Here is a 16,467-nt window from a genome sequence, read left to right on the forward strand (position 1 = left end):
TACCAGCGGTGGGTGAGGTACTCAGATCAAAACATCTCCATTACGGGTGACAGTCCTGCATTCTAACTCCTCATCAAGTCAAAGCACCATTTCAAGTATTATCTGCAGGCGATGCATCGATGTGTAATCAAGCAGTTATCTCAGTGAAAACATCTGAGAGGTTTAGTCACTGACTCAACTGATCACAAATGACTTTAATATTTAACTATGCATGCATAAGCCTCTGAAGAGTATAAAGTAACTATATATCTAGTAAATAAATGTGATGGAGTAAAAACAATGTCCTTCTAAACTGTACTGGTGTAAGTAAGTAGTAGCATAGGATTGAAATACTCCTACATTAATGAACAAGTACCTTACTGAAGCAGAGGAGTTGAGTAAATGTGCCAAGTTTACCTGCAGGGAAAGACTAATGAGGCTGAAGATGATGAGATTAATTGTCTATTTAAATTAATAATATATTTATGTTGCCTTCTTAAAAAGGAAAGGAGACTTTTGCTTTTGCTTGTACTCCGTTTGGGTGGGTGGGGGGGGGTTGGTGTCCACTCTGATCTATTGTGGACATATAAGAACCTGCAGCAGAGACACATGTTCCAGACTACCTTACAAGGTTTCATTGCACATCCTGAAGTCAACATGTGATTGATTTGCAGGGATGTTTCCCTCTTCTGGTGCGATAAGCACTCAGACTGTTCTTTCAGTTCAAATAACTTAAAGGAACATGTTGGTGGGCTAAACTGAGACACGGCCAGGAAAAGTCACACAAACAGACCTTGAGGTAGCTGTTGGAGTCAGCGGACGGCTCCTCAGCAAAACCACTGCTGTCTGACTGCTGACTGACCGTCCTCAACAGGTCTGAGGGAGACACAGACAATCACGCTCTGTTATTATATTCAGCAGTACCCCGTCTGTCCTAATGGTGGCAGAACAGAATCATTTATGCCAAGCATGAAGCAGAAAGAGGCAGGACAGTGTGTCCTCAGTGCACTGAGACACAGGAAACATGTTTATTGCATACAGAAAGAGGCTGCACACATAAACTCTCACAGATACTCTGGAAAAGAATGCAGCAACGAGCCAAGAACGAAAAGCGAAGAGACGACAACTCGAACGCTGTAGGTTTCTAAATGTTCCAAAAAAATCTGCTTTGCAGATGTTTTAGAGGAAAGGAAATGCATTCAACACATTTGTTAAATCCCAAATATACACACAATGCATTTTGTTTGTTTTCAAGACTTTCATAAGAAACGTGGAAACAATGAAGGGCACTTTCTTCTGAAGTTAAGTCAAAGAATCGGTGAACTCACCGGTGCCTCTGGAAGTTCTGGGTGGCAAAGCCTCATCTTCATTACTCTGAATCTGAAAGACAAACAACAGGACTTGTAAAAGACAGAAACATTGGGTCCACATGCTTGTTCCCCTGCGGCAGCAGACCTTTCATCAAGGTGGGACTAGCTGAGAAAGCTCTAGTTTCTTTGGTGCGCTGTTTGACATACGTGACTTGCTGCTCGTTCACATGACTCTGATGTTTCGCTTCTGGTGTGAACTCTGAGTCGAAGCTCGTTCAGATACACAGAGAAGAGGATTTCTGGGTTTATTTGCATGAATTTGACTGCTAGTGTTCTAACTAGTGTTTACTGGCAACAGGGGGCTCACAGCAGGCTAATGCTGTTAATGTGGTGAGATGGTGTCGTCAACCCAGGAGAACACCACAAACACCACAAACACCACAAAGAACCCAGGAGAACCGAGGAGAACAACGTACCTCCTCCATGTCGAAAGAGTCGGCGTTCTCCGTGCGCAGCTGTGCCAGCTTCAGCGGGGCCAGGGTGGGAGGAGCTTTCTCTGGGGTAGAGGTCAGGATCTTCTCCTCCACCTGCTGCTCTTTGACCATCTGGGTTCCTTCCTCTGTTCTCTCATTGGGTGACTGAGAGTCAGCTGACTCGGGTTGCTTCCCTCCATTGGACGCTGGTCCGGTTCTGCTCTGTTCAGGACTGATGGGATGCCAGATGTTATGGCACAGAAATTCACTTCCCTTTAAGATTTTGTTGATAATCATTTTTTACTTTAACTTAAGTAGGATTTTAAATGAAGGACTTTTACTTGTAATGGAGATTTGTCACACTGTTTTACTGGTACTTTTACCTAAAGCTACTGTGAGGAACTATCAATTGGTGAGGATTTGGGCAGTTCCTCTGGACAAAAAGATTTTGGAGAGCAGCAAGGCAAAACTCTGCTCCTGGCTCCGGGTCTGTCTGCAGTGGGCCGGTCACTATCGGAGGCCCGGCTAGAGTCTGAAGGAGATTCTGGTGAACCTGCATGACCTCGTCTGATTTCTGGAATCCGACCTGGAGGCTCCGATGACGAACATCAAGAATAACGGTGTAGAAATGGCCAATCTTCTCACTGATGGTCTCGTTTACATTGAGACCTTTTCACTGACCAGTTAAAAGTTCCTCACAGTAACTTTAAAGGATCTGAGCACTACTTAGCTAGCTAACATTAGCTACCGATAGGACTTTTACTGAATCGTCGCCTCGTCAACGATCAGAACTCTTTGACACCGTACATAGTTGTAGATTAATCCTTCATATCTCTCGGATTGATTGACTAGTCGCCCTAGCTACCGGTCCGTTCAGCAGTACCTGTCGTCTCCATCACCGCCGGTTTCCTCGGCGACTGTCGCCAAGGAACAGCTGTCTTTCTTGCGCATGAGATTCTGGTTGACCGTCTCCGGCTGGTGGGCGGGGTCGGTGCTGCAGCCGTCTGGCTCTGGACCGGCGTTGCCGTGGGCGTTGCCGTGTGTCTGACTGGAGGGGGCGTGTCCGTTCAGCTGCGTCTGTTGGTTAGGCGTCTGCGCTTCGAAGGACCCGGAGGCGGCCGCGAGCAGGTTGTGTTTGGTGAGGGTAGTCTTGAGGAGTTTGGCGACATTCCGAGCCGAGCCGCTCCTCCTCAGAGGAGGAGTCGACTCGTCTCCCCCTCCTTCCCGCCCTGAGAGAGATACAAGACCAACAGATCAGAATACAAATCAATATAGTTCAAATGTAATTCTTCTTTTGTTAAAAACTAACTTTTGGTCCATGGTAAACACAATTGAGACGCAATAGACTTTATCTAACCCTAACCCTAACCCTAACCCTAACCCCCCCCCCCCAACAGTCCCACAATGCACTGCGCGACTGCTTCTCCGGCTCTCCATAGGAAGTGAACAGAGAGCGTTGAGACGCGCTCCTGCACCGGATCTGTTGGAAGTGCTCCATAATACTTTGCCCACGGCTCTCTGCTCTTAAAAGTCTAGACTACAAAAAAAAAGCAGTCCTTCGGTGGACTGTTAGCGGTTGCCGTGGTCACCTTGGTCCTTGGAGCTGATGCACTGGACGGGCTGACCAGAAACTTGACTGTAGAGCTGAAAGAATTCGTTGGCTACCGTGGTCAAGACCTCGATCTGACGGAAACGACCTGAAACAGACAGAAACAAAACAACATTTACAAAGTTCCTCACGGTTGCCAAAAGAGCGGAAACATGAAGACACAGAGATGCTTTTAAAAACTTGCCCCAATTTGGTTTCTTGAAAATGTTTGACGAAAGCTATTTTTAACCTGCTCCTTTAAGTGTAATAAGAGGCACTTCAGTTAAAAGTCTGAACACGTCCGTCTCCAGCAGCGCTCTTCCTCCTCTGATCCTTCCTCCGTTCAGATACCATCTCTGCTGGCTGAATGTTTCCTGGTGTCTCTGTGCTTGTTTCTAAAGCACTCCCCCCCAACAACACATCCACCTTACGAGGTCATTCAGTCTCATCTTCAGCCTCATGAAGACACCCCCCCCCCCCACACACACACCAGTGAGGTTGCTGTGCAGTCTGTCTTCTTCCAGGAAGCTGGTGTCACCGAAATGTCCAACAACACTCCCTATTAACTGTTTAGAGGTCTATTATTAATGTCTGCCGTATTTTTGATACAAGTATGGTAAAGCACCGTACTAGAATGAGGTCAAATGTCACTAATAAATCATAAATACTGAAAGAATTGAAAGAAATGAAATCCCATTGGCTTACACAAAAGTAAGAGTTTGGGATTCAACAACTATCTACAGTAAAAGACTGATTAGCAAAAAGCTTCATGTTTGGACTGGATACAGACGTCAGAGCCACTCCTCCTCCTCCTCCTCCTCCTTCTTCTTCTGTGGTTGTGTAAGTCGAGCTGTCACTCTCGTCTGTAACAGGATGATGACTTGCATACTTTCCTTCCTTCCGTGCTCGTCCCTCCTCCCCTCCATCCCTCCCTGTCTAAATACTTGTCTGTTATGAAACAGACTTCTGTCTTCTGTTCTGACGTCGATCACCTGAAGCACTTTGCACAGCGCTGCTCGCTCTCTCACCTCTGATCCCATCGTGACCTCTAACTTGTTGACTTGTTGTCAGGTGGAAATCTCCTACCGTCGTTCTCCTTTCATCTCAGAGGACGGACTGAAACGTCCAACACATCAACTGAACTCCCAAAGTCTTTATCGGCGATGTATTTGGTGTCTTTTAGCAGACACACGGCCTGTGACACAGTGAGACAACCAAACTGACACCATTCGTGTCAAAGACCACACTCCTAACTCTGAACACACACATCTGTAGAGTCAGTGTGACTTACTCTTCAACATATCATTACACATACAAATACCTCCGATGTTCATTGCAATTATTAAATGTCCATAAATCCACTAAAAAAAAAGACACAAACGGCAAAACTTGCCTGAGAATCTTCACGTTTTAAAGTTTTCTTTCCCGTATCAAAGTAATCTACTGATAGCTGTGTGAACATCCATGAGCACATCGCCAACAGGAACTGCTAACAGCTGCTCTGGCGTTCTTTTAATGGAGCCAATTTGCCCAAATGTAAAGAAATGTAGACTAAGAAAAGACTACTTTTCCAGCACCAAACAGCAGGTGGTCAAAGTTAACAACTAGCTGATGAAGACGGTTGGACATTAAGCAGATAAAGAGCCAGATGTTCTTCTTAGGAGTTAGTGGAGAAGACAAGCTAAAAGGCTTGTTCTGCTGCCCCAAAGTGACGAAAACACATCTGTCAATGCACCTTTTTAAACTACAAATCAATAAGTAAAGAAACGATGATGTTCAAGCTGCACACCAGTCAGTCACACAGCTCAGTATTTCTCAGTCACATCTGGACCGCAGAACATGAACCCCTTATTACAGCAGCCATGTGTGATGATAGTAATGCTGTGTGAGTCCGTTTCCTGCTGACTGCTGACTCCGCACTAACGCTCACTCTGAGGATCCTGAAACAGGAAGTGAGGAATGAGAGAAAACGACACGTACTCCCTCTGTTTTTTCTGTCTTCATCCCAAGAGATTCTTTCTGATGGTGAGAACAGAGCTTACATAACACACACACACACACACACACACACACACACACACACACACACACACACACACACACACACACACACACACACACACACACACACACACACACACACACACACACGGCTGGGATCCGGGGAACCGATGGAACAGTATGAGAATGTTCTGGAAAAGAAAAAAAGAAATCTTCCAGGAACCACTGACAAACCAGAGACCGCTAAAAGAGCAGTTCACAAGACTGATCCAGCTCAGATCTGAGTCACGTCAGGTTGCATCAGGAAGCGATCCGCTAGACCTCAGCTCATGAATCATCATAACATGATCATCATAAAATGATCATCATAAGATGACGTGGCGCTGTGATTGGGTCTCTCTGCTTTCACACCAGAGCCCCCTCCTGTTCAGGTGGTCTCGACCCGCTTGTTGAATTCGCAGCAGAGTTCGACCGACTCCTTTCACGCCTGTCCTAATAAACAGAACCAGATAGGCCATCACACCCCAGTTTGTTGGAACCGAACCAAACAGGTTATGTATCGGTGTCCCCGAGAGGGATCATTGTGTCTTTGTCTTTTTAATACTTAGCCCTGAGGGACGCCAAAGCTGGATATTTCTCACAGTGTGTTCCAGTGATGGATGTTGATCAGCGGTTCTAACAGTGAAGCTGTCTGAAGCTCCTTTATTGTGACACCATGAGTTGTTTTCCTCCGGACTCAGTTCACTGAGCTGCAGTGTGCGTGAGACCAAACAGTGTGACTCATTTAGTTGTTAACTGCAGATAACAAGAAAATGATGCCGTGATCCTGAGATAAGGAAACCCTAGTTGTGAAAGTCTGGAGCGCACTTTGTTTGTTTTGGAAACCCAACATCCAGGTTTCCACCTCTGGTGACCTTTGAACGACTGATCAGTGTGTTTACCAGAGTCAGTCACTCACGACGAGATCAGGTCAATTCATTAGACTTTTATGAGGATGTTCGAGCATTTGGAAATAATAATCAGAGTGAATCTGTACAAAAAAAGTTGCTCCCGCTCCATTGCTTGATCGTTAACTTCCTGTCAACGCCAGAGGTGGGAGTGTGTGGCGATGCGTAGGTGGACATCTGTCTTTGGAACTTCATTTTGCCAAATATTTAACCAGTTTCACAATATGACGAAGAGCGCGAAAGAAGAAAATGAATGAACAATTGGGCGGTCCACATAAGGTCAGTAAGAGACTTGAGAATCTGGTGCATAGTGGCTAAAAAAAGTCCAAAATATCTGAGACAGGAACTCTAGTCGAAAACCTATTCATTCTATGTTGAAGTGCAAATATTTAGAGCTCCTCCGCTAAACGACACTCAAACTGTCTTGTAAAGCAAACTGGGACGAGTGATGACTTTTCAAACTGACCAAAGCAGCCATCAAAGTGTAAAATAAAACGTTTGCAGTACTTTCATCTGTGGATATCTTCTCACACACACAGGATCTTTGGAAAATCCTTTTTTTTACAGCAACAAGACAGTTAAACTGTCAAGAAGAAAAGAATCAGCTGTGTGTTGGTGTGTGTGTGTGTGTGTGTGTGTGTGTGTGTGTGTGTTCAATTAGGGAGCCAGTACCTTCATGCAAACACGAGCTTGAAAACAAAAAGAGGCCAGGATGTTAGCAGTGCAGGTTTGTGTGTGTGTGTGTGTGTGTGTGTGTGTGTGTGTGCGTGTGTGCATGTGTGTCTATGTGTGTCAGGGACAAACAGATCTTTGTTCCTGTTGGCTCTGTTGCCCAGGCAGTTGGCAGAACAGCTAAAAGAGCTAAAGGACCCCACAAAACACCCTAATAACACTGGGAACAGGACACACACACACACACACACACACACACACACACACAGAGTATTTGAGCTTCACTTCCTCTGTCTACAGTTTCAGGACATGAACCTCCTCGTGGCTGATATGGTTAACCCTCGGTCTGCAGTGCTGTGGTGTTGGGCCGTCGTTGCCCTCCCACCGTTCAGGCGGTGGAGAGTAGAGCCTCAAACACAAACACTAGCACAAATGCAGGAGGACAGGGGAGAGGAGGGAGAACAGAACGGCACGTACTAGTCAGAGCGTAGTTGGGGTTCTCCACTTCCATGCGCTGCAGCTGAGCTCCCAGGTAGACCTGCAGGTGGAACCACAGGAAGTGATGTCATTAAAAAAAACAGTACCAGCGATCAACGGTGCAAGGCAGGCAGCGGACTCAGTAAATCTAGCAGAAGTCCACCATTTTGGTCCAGACTGAAATATCTAAACAACTGTTGAATGGATTGCCATGAAATGTTGTACAGACATCCCATGAATTGTCCTCTATTGTCACGATGAGGTGTTCCTAGATTACATTTAGTTTAGATTGGTTTAAATTGGGCAGGACTGTGCGTTAGTATAGGAGGATGTTTGTGATCGGGGTCACTCTGCTGGAGTATAATGTTATTAAACTTTATACCAGCGGTTCAGAGGGCTTTGAAATCACCCCACGTTTGTCGTCATGTAGAGTTTGTTTCCGGCGCTAACACACTGCCGTCGTCCGTACCTTGATGTCGATGCCTCGCGCTGTGGAGGTGTTGCTGAAGAACCTGGAGGGAACCTTCGAGGCCAGGTCAGGTTCTTCTCGACCAAAACCAAGATTTAGGAGGATTTCTTCGGGGTCCTCCTCGTACAGGTCCAGCAGCTCTGACACACTGTGGACACACACACACACACACACACACAGGCAATCAGTATGTCAGTGGTTCTTTCAGTCAGTTAGTTAGCTAGTGAGTTAGTCAGCTGGTTAGTTTCGTCAGTCTAACCGCAGGGTAAGGAGGGTCTCCTCAGGGTGCTCCTCTGACTGCTCCAACACCTCTGAAACACTACGAAAACACAGACAGTTAGTATTTCTCTCACACAGCGTTTTGTTAGTCGGGCCGGTCGGTTAGCGAGGTAGTTCAGACAGTGTGACGATGCCATGCCCCATTCCCAGCACCTCCAACCGCCCCGGCTAGAGGATGAAGACCAGGAGAGACCTGAAGAAAAACTGATCTGTATCACGTTAGGAAACCTTTCATGTTATAACGTGATCACTTGAGCGTAATTAATGGGAAACACTGGAGATAATCAATGAGAAATGAGTCTACCTCCAGAGAGTCCGGCTCATTCTTCCTTCAGTAGAGCCCCATGCATTCTAAAAATCCTTCTTAATGTACGCATACCTATCACAATACCACCCACCGTGCCGTCGTGTCAAAATCCTTGTATGTACAACATACCGTGGCAAATAGAAACAATCTTGTTGTAGCAATAAACTTCTCACTTTATAGCGTGATACTGGTCTGTTTTCCTCTTTCTGACATGGTGGATTTGAATTGGATTGTTTTTATGTTGGTAAACTTGACAAGCATTGCTTAATTCATAATTCATCATTATCCTGTATCACATAACTGCTATGAGCCGCTATGAGCCGCTATGAGCCGCTATGAGCCGCTATGAGCCGCTACTGCCCGGTGAATACATTCAGCCGTTTGTCCTCTTGCACCGACAGCGAATGTTTAAATATGTTTGCCACGAAGCTCTTCGGTGTTTCAATACATCATTGCTCGACATGAATTGATTGGTTTTCTTCCTGGCGCACTCAGAAACCTGAAAACTCTTTCAAACTTCTGCAGAACTTTGTGACACTGAACACTAACCCAGGAGTCTCTCGAATCCTGTATCAACAACATGAAACAGAGGATTACCCACGATGCACCACCCATAGCCCACTATGAACCATTACACACACACACACACACACACACACACAATACACCAAACACCTCCAACGGCAGGAGCACTGTGAAAAACCCTGGCACTGTCAGCCTCATACCACCACCACCACCAATAAATCAGCCTTCCATGAGAACTCCCACCACAGACATTCAGCTCAACGGTAAATCCTGCAAACACAAGTCTGCTGATGATGCACCTCAGACGTGAACATACTTATTTAATTAGTTCACCGACCACTGATCAGTTTAACCCCCACATTTCTGATAGAGCGTTGACACTGTGAGCTGTTATTATTCAAACCAGTCAAATTTCACAGAGAGGAGCTCTGAGCAGAGTCTGGTTTTCATCTGCTGTAAGTAACATAAGAGAGGAGCTTCAGTTTATTAGAGAGAGAAAGCAAAAGAAAGTAAATCAAATCAAATCAACAGTGTTAAAGTCTTCATATATTTACATCTGTATGTACAGATAATATTTTTAGATTTTGACCTCTTTAGCCCGACCAATACTGGCTTTGAACCTCTTCCTAAAGGGGTCCTGGGTTCAGACGGAAAGTGCTACTGCACCACGGGAAACGGCGACAGGCTTTCAAAATAAAAAACCCACAAAATGATGATAGTAAATTAGTTCTGTGATAAGTCGATAAGGGAAAGCTGCTAAGATCAGGAAGACGCCACAGTAACTGTAGAAAGCGCTGTGTCGAGTCGAAGCGGAAGTTTGAGGAGAGAACCTCACTCCCGCCGGACTGCTTTTCCTTTTCTGTCCAGTTAAGTTAATTAGAAACACAGAGGAGTGTGGTGACATATGAGTGAGTGAATATCCGGATGTGAGTTTGCCAAATCACAAGAGATGCTTTGACAGATTCAGAAAAGATTGTGAAGATAACTGTATTGGTACATTTGGTCAGTGACCACTTTGTGGATACTACTGAAATAAAAAAAAGGCTGAACAAAATAATATAATAAAAAAATCATCGTCATCATTAACTTCACTGTCTTTAATCACGTTGTGTCCCGTTTCATCCTGGGACCCCGTGCGTAGGAACCGCTCCTCTACATGCCTGTGCCTCCTCTGGTTGAGTTCTCTGTAGCACCATTGATTTGGCTTGAAGTTCAACAACAGCCCTCTGTGTCTCCGCCCCTCTCTACTTGCATTACTTCCCGCAGAAGCGATGCGTGAGTCTGACTGAAGACTGAGGACGGTGAACTGACCTGGACACGGTGCTGCTCTTCCCTGATCCTGTGGAGTTCATACTTCGTGCTCTCTCTTTATACTGACTCCTCTTCTGATCCGCCGCAAGACCAAAGCTACACATCAACATACACACAGGAGCATTAACACACATTCACAGAGTTCTATCTGCTTCATTTACTGAATGTTGAGAATACAAATAAAGTGAACTCACCAGGATTCTGTTTTACTGTTGCTGGACTGAAGATGGTTGGCTGCAGAGAAAAACAAGGACATTAAGATTACTCATATAACAACAAAAATAAACATACCATGTATCAGTCTGTGACTACTGATTCCCCATAGGCCACCATTGTAAAAGAGACATCTGGAAAACAGATCTCCAGCTCTAAAAATGGCCAATTATTTCTCTTGGTGTTAAATTTGACCAAAGCCCAGAAAAGTCTTTTATTTTGCTGATTTACTTCACTGCTGAACGGTTCGCCAGTTTTCATTGGTTCATCGGCCCAAACGGGACAGAGGCATGATGGGACGAACACGACTGCACTTATTCAGTGGGGAAGTAAACCTGATACAGGACAAGTTTGTTGTCAGCATCAGTTATTAAAGCGGTCCATTAATGGGTCAAGAGCAGGGTCCAGTCCCACAGAGACAGACGTAGCTGTTTCTAACACTGAACATAAACTTCTAAACTCACCCGTGTAGTTCTTGGTTATCTTAAGGACTCATTTACTACGCTGCAAAACCTTTTTTTGGCACATGTGGCAGACGAGCTGCTCTGTAGCACAGATTTTTGAAAGTTTACACTCCAGCTAGCCGAGCAACCGTTACCAGAAATAGCATTACATTGGTTAGCGCTCATCCCCAAAGTCGCATTATCTTGTAACGCTAAAAGTGAAACATACTGTTCCAAAATATAACTACGTACGTGATCTAATCATCATACTTATAATGCTAAGGCTAACTAGCTGTGCGCTGTAATACAAAAACCATGCTGTTTGCTCATTTTGAGCAATGAATTGAGGATGTTTGCCTGGGTGTTGAGGATGAATTGAGGATGTTTGCCTGGGACATGTCACTGTAGCTTCAGTCGTTTAGCATAGCATGGATGCAAGTGCACATTTAAGACACTTATATAACAACAAAAAAACTCCGGGAGCAAACGTTAGCTTCATTAGCTAGCTCACTTTAGCATACAACAGCTCATTTCAGTGAGCATAATCAACGGTCGTGTTGTGACAAGCTGCGCTTGTCCACGTCGGTCTGAAATCAAGGACCTATTGTTTCAAAAAAATGTTAAATCAGATTCACTTTCATACTGTCAGTGAAAGTCATCACCGGCTGCAGGTGTGACTGTTTTCTCTTTCATTTCAAAGCAACCTGTCGGGACTTGTCGTCCTGTCAGTGTCTTTCTCTGAATGTCTCCCTCTCTTTCTTTCTTTCCACTTAGTTTCAGCTGAATTTCTTCTTCTTCCTTTGAATCCGCAGTATTTTCCTCTGGTTTAAAAGGAGCCTAACGCGACAAACAACTAGCCTTCCTAGCGAATCCTTTAATGAACCAATTCACTTCCATGCTATTCACACGGTAACACTTTAATCTCCTCCCATCCTGTCCCGATAGTGTTTGACATCATTAGAGACCATTAGGATGTGTTCATACATGACAATCCAAAGTCTTCTGCACCACTAAAGCCACTTCTGATGCATGTCATTCTCAACATGATTAGGGTACTTACTGTCCGGACACGACGACCCGAGCTGAGATTTAGGCTGATGACAAGAAGTAGCCGGAGCCACTCTACTAAATGGGTTTTCAACAAATACTTAACCATCACCTATAAATGGTACCATTATCTTTTCATCCTAATGTAACGTCCACATCAACACAAAGCCGGTTAGCTCAAATGGAGGAAGGTTGTGTGAAGATAAGACATGACGCAAAATGTAGAGGCTGCAGGAATGTAGAGAAACTCAAACTCTGTCCTGGTGGCATCAACCAAGGAGACATTTTCAGTCACACTCCACTCCAAACGCCTCAACATTAGTCTTTAGTATGATATGAAATAACAGATTTGATGCATTAATATTAGTTATTGTACCTTTTTGTCTATTTGAATATATTTTACACAATGAAACGTTTTTCTATTTGGTAAATGTTTCTATATGACACACAAGATTCTACATTTATGTGTAAAAATGTACGTAAAGAGGGATAATTCATATTCTTATAATAGTGATGGATCACATGACTACTTGTGTGATAAGGTAGAGCCAGGCGACAACCTCCACACTAAAGCTTCATGTATTAAAGCTGCATTCTCTCTAGTGTCCACCAGGGGGCGACTCCTCTGGTTGTATAGAAGTCTAGTCTAAAATGACTCTACTTCTCTCTTGATTTATTCCCTCAGTAAACATTGTAAACATGAGTTTATGGTCTCAATCTCTAGTTTACAGTCTTCTTCAATACAGCATGATGTTCATTTAGTACATTATGCTCCATTTAGAGTCAAACAGACCAGAAAGCAGGGGATGATTTAGGGGCGGGGCTACATGCTGATTGTCAGGTCTCTACCAGAGACGTATACGGCGTCTCTACGACGGCGTCACTCCTCGGTAGTCCAAACACTTCCGTTTGATGGCGATGGACAAAATGCCGAATTTGAAGCTTCAAAACTGCAGTCCACAAACCAGTGGGTGGCGTCGTGACGACTACGTCCACCTCTTATAGACCCACAGAACATTTACACCGACGCTTTATGGCACGTCAGCTCATTGCTTTGGTTTCACGGCCCGAAACTTAACTACTTTGGATCACTCTCACCTCGTGAAACCAACTGTACACTGGAGCATCCAGCAGCTTAAGAGACAGATACTTCCTGCAGGAGTTTGTAGAAACCATAAAAGTGATTGAAAAATGAAACGTTTGTCAGTTCTCTGGCTAATGAGCTTCCAGTGCAAAGACGCTCAGTCACCAGTGTTACAGTCAACTGATCGCCTCACGTCAATTCAAGAATCTCCCGGTTAAACTTTGAGTCATATGACATTTTATCTGATCAACGTCATAGTTGATCAGGATAGTAGAGTGGATTACAGTAGGCCACAGCTGTTCATTGAGCCAACAATGGGAGATTGTACTGTACTGTAGTTATTTTAATCTCTAGCTATGCTCACTAAGTTGAAGAGTAAACTAATTCAATAAACGTGACGAAAAGACAACCAAATGCAGAAGACAAAGCTTTCTAACAGTGACCGCACTTTGCCTGCACGACAGAAACATGTTGAGCACCAAACAAGCTTCTCATGAGAAGAACCTGTGAGCGCTGTTCTAACGCTAGCAAGCAACGAGCTCTCAAACACCCAACCAACACAACTGGCCTCTCAGCATCAACTCATTAGCACCTATTCAGCCCCAGATTCCACCAGCTGTCCCCTCGCACTCACACACACACACACACACACACACACACACACACACACACACACACACACACACACACACACACACACACACACACACACACACTCTCTCTCTCTCTCTCTCTCTCACACACACTTCCAGCATTCCCACATGTCAGTGCTGGGTGGTTCAACATAAAGTCATTAAAGTCTATTGTTAACTCAATAACACAAACACCGTCTCGCGGTCAGAACCATTACTGATGTATAAACAGCAGTTCAGAGAAATTATGACAGACACACACACACACACACACACACACACACACACACACACACACACACACTTACTTAGAAGACAGTCAGTCATGCATGCAGCACTTCCACACCTTTGTGATTGTTGACTTTTTCTTCGGTAGAGAAACAGGACTGAGGAATGAAGACGGAGCGGTGCATCACTGTGTATCACACTGTGTTCTGTTGACACGGCTGGGTTTGTCAGACATCTTCATTTAGACATATAATTTGTTCTTTGTTCACTCAGACAACTCTTAATTATAATGCAGATTTTGAGCGTAACAGGACTAAGTGTTGGGGGAGCACAGGGGGCCGAAGATGATGCTCCCTACAGCACTTATTCATGGTCACATTGAAGCCTAAACCGAACATCTACTAAAGAGAAGCAGCTTCACTGTTAACTGTTAACACATGCACTGTGTCTACACTCTCCAAACACAGCTGCAACTTCTTCAATGTCGTTACTTCATCACTCGCTCCGACCAGTGGTGCAACTCCATCAGTGAGGAAGCCGTCCTGCCCTGACGCATGAGCCAGCAGACGTACGGAGCCACACTGAGAAGCCATACAGCTCTGCTCTGCACCACAGGAAATGATGATATTTATTTCTATATTGCACACTTTTCTATACATTGCACTGAATGTTTCACGGAACCGTTGCTTCTCTTGCATAAAACAACACCATTATGTTTGCACTATACTCATTTCCACTATTACCGTAAGTTGTTTTTGTACTTTAACTTGCATATCCTGTATTGTATAATGACAATAAAACTAACTTTTCACATTAAAATATCATTGTACCATCTCACATCAGCCCTACTTAAGATAATGAACAACTAAACAGGTGAATTGTTGATGTTTCGTGACATCTCAGTCTATCTTTATGGACACTGTTGGACCGCATTAACAACAAAGAGTGACAACGAACTTGTCCTGTATCACACTCAACATGTGAACCCACCGTCAAGTATGTTACTGTGTATTTATGGAGATAAAGGGGTTGTCGGGGTGGTAATAAATGATCAAATCTGTTGCCCTCTGTTTCAGTCACACTTTTGTATTTTCAGGACTTTCCTGTTTAAGGACGTTCGGGGGACGTTTTTCAAAATGTCAAAGCCTTTCTTCAGTTGGTGGTGTTAGTTAAAATACAGAATTAGAACATGGGGGGGGGGGGGGGGGGGGGGGGGGGGGACTGTGAACAATGAGCACAAATCTGTAATCTTTGTTGTATTGTGAGTTTCTCTCTGTACTGACCTTCAGCTCCCAGTGAAAGGTCATCTTCAAAGCTGCAGCCGTTCTTCAGAGCTCCTACACACACACACACACACACACACACACACACACACACACACACACACAGTTGTTAAGTTGTGAAATACCTTAAGTAACACATTATGAGAGAAATTGCATTATCAATTGTGACATTCCAGCTAAGTTGTGATAGCTGGTTTCAAGCATTTAGTTCCCCTTAAGTGTCCTAACAGGTCTGGGTCCTCACAACGTAATATATATATACACACACACACACACACACACACACACACACACACACACACACACACACACACACACACACACACACACACACATAAAATGTGGATTACCTCTGCTGGGAGAAGCGCTCTGATCGTCTAGAGAGGCTGCTAGGGGAGTCCTGGACAAGACACAAAGACACAGAGAGTTATAGATCAACACGAAGCATAAACAGGCTGCCAGTGTGTGTTCACTCGGGTGTGTTTCAATGCTCAATATGTTACTGATACATTTGGCTACTTTAAAATACCTGTAGGCACATTCCAAACAGGCTGGACCCGCCAACAACAAATCAATGCCTACGAGTCCACGAGAAGTACTGACCTACGCTAACCATCACAACGCTTAGTGAGGGACAACGGTCCCACACTACCAGTCAGACTAAGATCAACTACGCCACTAAAGAAACTATCTCCCAGTCAGGTGAAGGCCAAGGATCCCAGCCCTAACTGCAGGTCAGGAGAAGGAAAGGGACCCCCACGCTGACCGCCTGTCAGGCAAACGTAAACCATCCCAACACTAGCTGCCTGTCAGGTGAACTTGAACATAACTGCATGTCAGGCTGAGTCTAAGTAACACCGGCTTGCTGCCTAGGCTCACTATCCCGGACTAACTCCTGGTCAGACCAGGCCACTTGCTGTAGTCCACTATTGACCGGGCCAGACTAAATATCCCAGGCTGCTGTTTTGGTACCCATTCCAGGTGTCCTACTGACCAGACTAGTTGTCCCAGGTTAACCAGCTGACAGCTCAGGCGAGTTGACAGTGGCGGTAAGCTACCGGGTCTGAGCTTCAGTCTGCAGCCGAGCGCTGGGAACACTGAGCGGTTACACAACCTGCCGCTCTTATCAATGGGACAGAACTTCCTGCCACCATTTAACACACACACACACACACACACACACACACACACACACACAC

The 16,467-nt window shown here is 44.8% G+C and overlaps 1 protein-coding gene across 3 annotated transcripts in view; it reads right to left on the reverse strand.

Moving 5' to 3' along the window:
* The window catches only part of itprid2 (ITPR interacting domain containing 2), a 32,802-nt gene that overhangs the window by 7,691 nt on the left and 8,644 nt on the right, over nt 1-16,467 (reverse strand). For all 3 annotated transcript variants that reach the window (XM_068736652.1, XM_068736650.1, XM_068736651.1), the window contains exons 5-15: nt 15,619-15,668; nt 15,269-15,322; nt 10,533-10,572; nt 10,339-10,434; nt 7,917-8,064; nt 7,448-7,508; nt 3,352-3,459; nt 2,646-2,991; nt 1,766-1,994; nt 1,308-1,359; nt 773-855 (exon numbers count right to left, since the gene is read on the reverse strand). In XM_068736652.1, coding sequence (XP_068592753.1) covers nt 773-855; nt 1,308-1,359; nt 1,766-1,994; nt 2,646-2,991; nt 3,352-3,459; nt 7,448-7,508; nt 7,917-8,064; nt 10,339-10,434; nt 10,533-10,572; nt 15,269-15,322; nt 15,619-15,668 — 1,267 coding nt within the window. The remainder of the gene's footprint in view (nt 1-772; nt 856-1,307; nt 1,360-1,765; nt 1,995-2,645; nt 2,992-3,351; nt 3,460-7,447; nt 7,509-7,916; nt 8,065-10,338; nt 10,435-10,532; nt 10,573-15,268; nt 15,323-15,618; nt 15,669-16,467) is intronic.

Source organism: Cebidichthys violaceus, unplaced genomic scaffold (genome assembly GCF_023349555.1).
Source record: "Cebidichthys violaceus isolate CVI_PGR_0920_01 unplaced genomic scaffold, fCebVio1.0.p SCAF_71, whole genome shotgun sequence".
Taxonomy (NCBI): Eukaryota; Metazoa; Chordata; class Actinopteri; order Perciformes; family Stichaeidae; genus Cebidichthys; species Cebidichthys violaceus.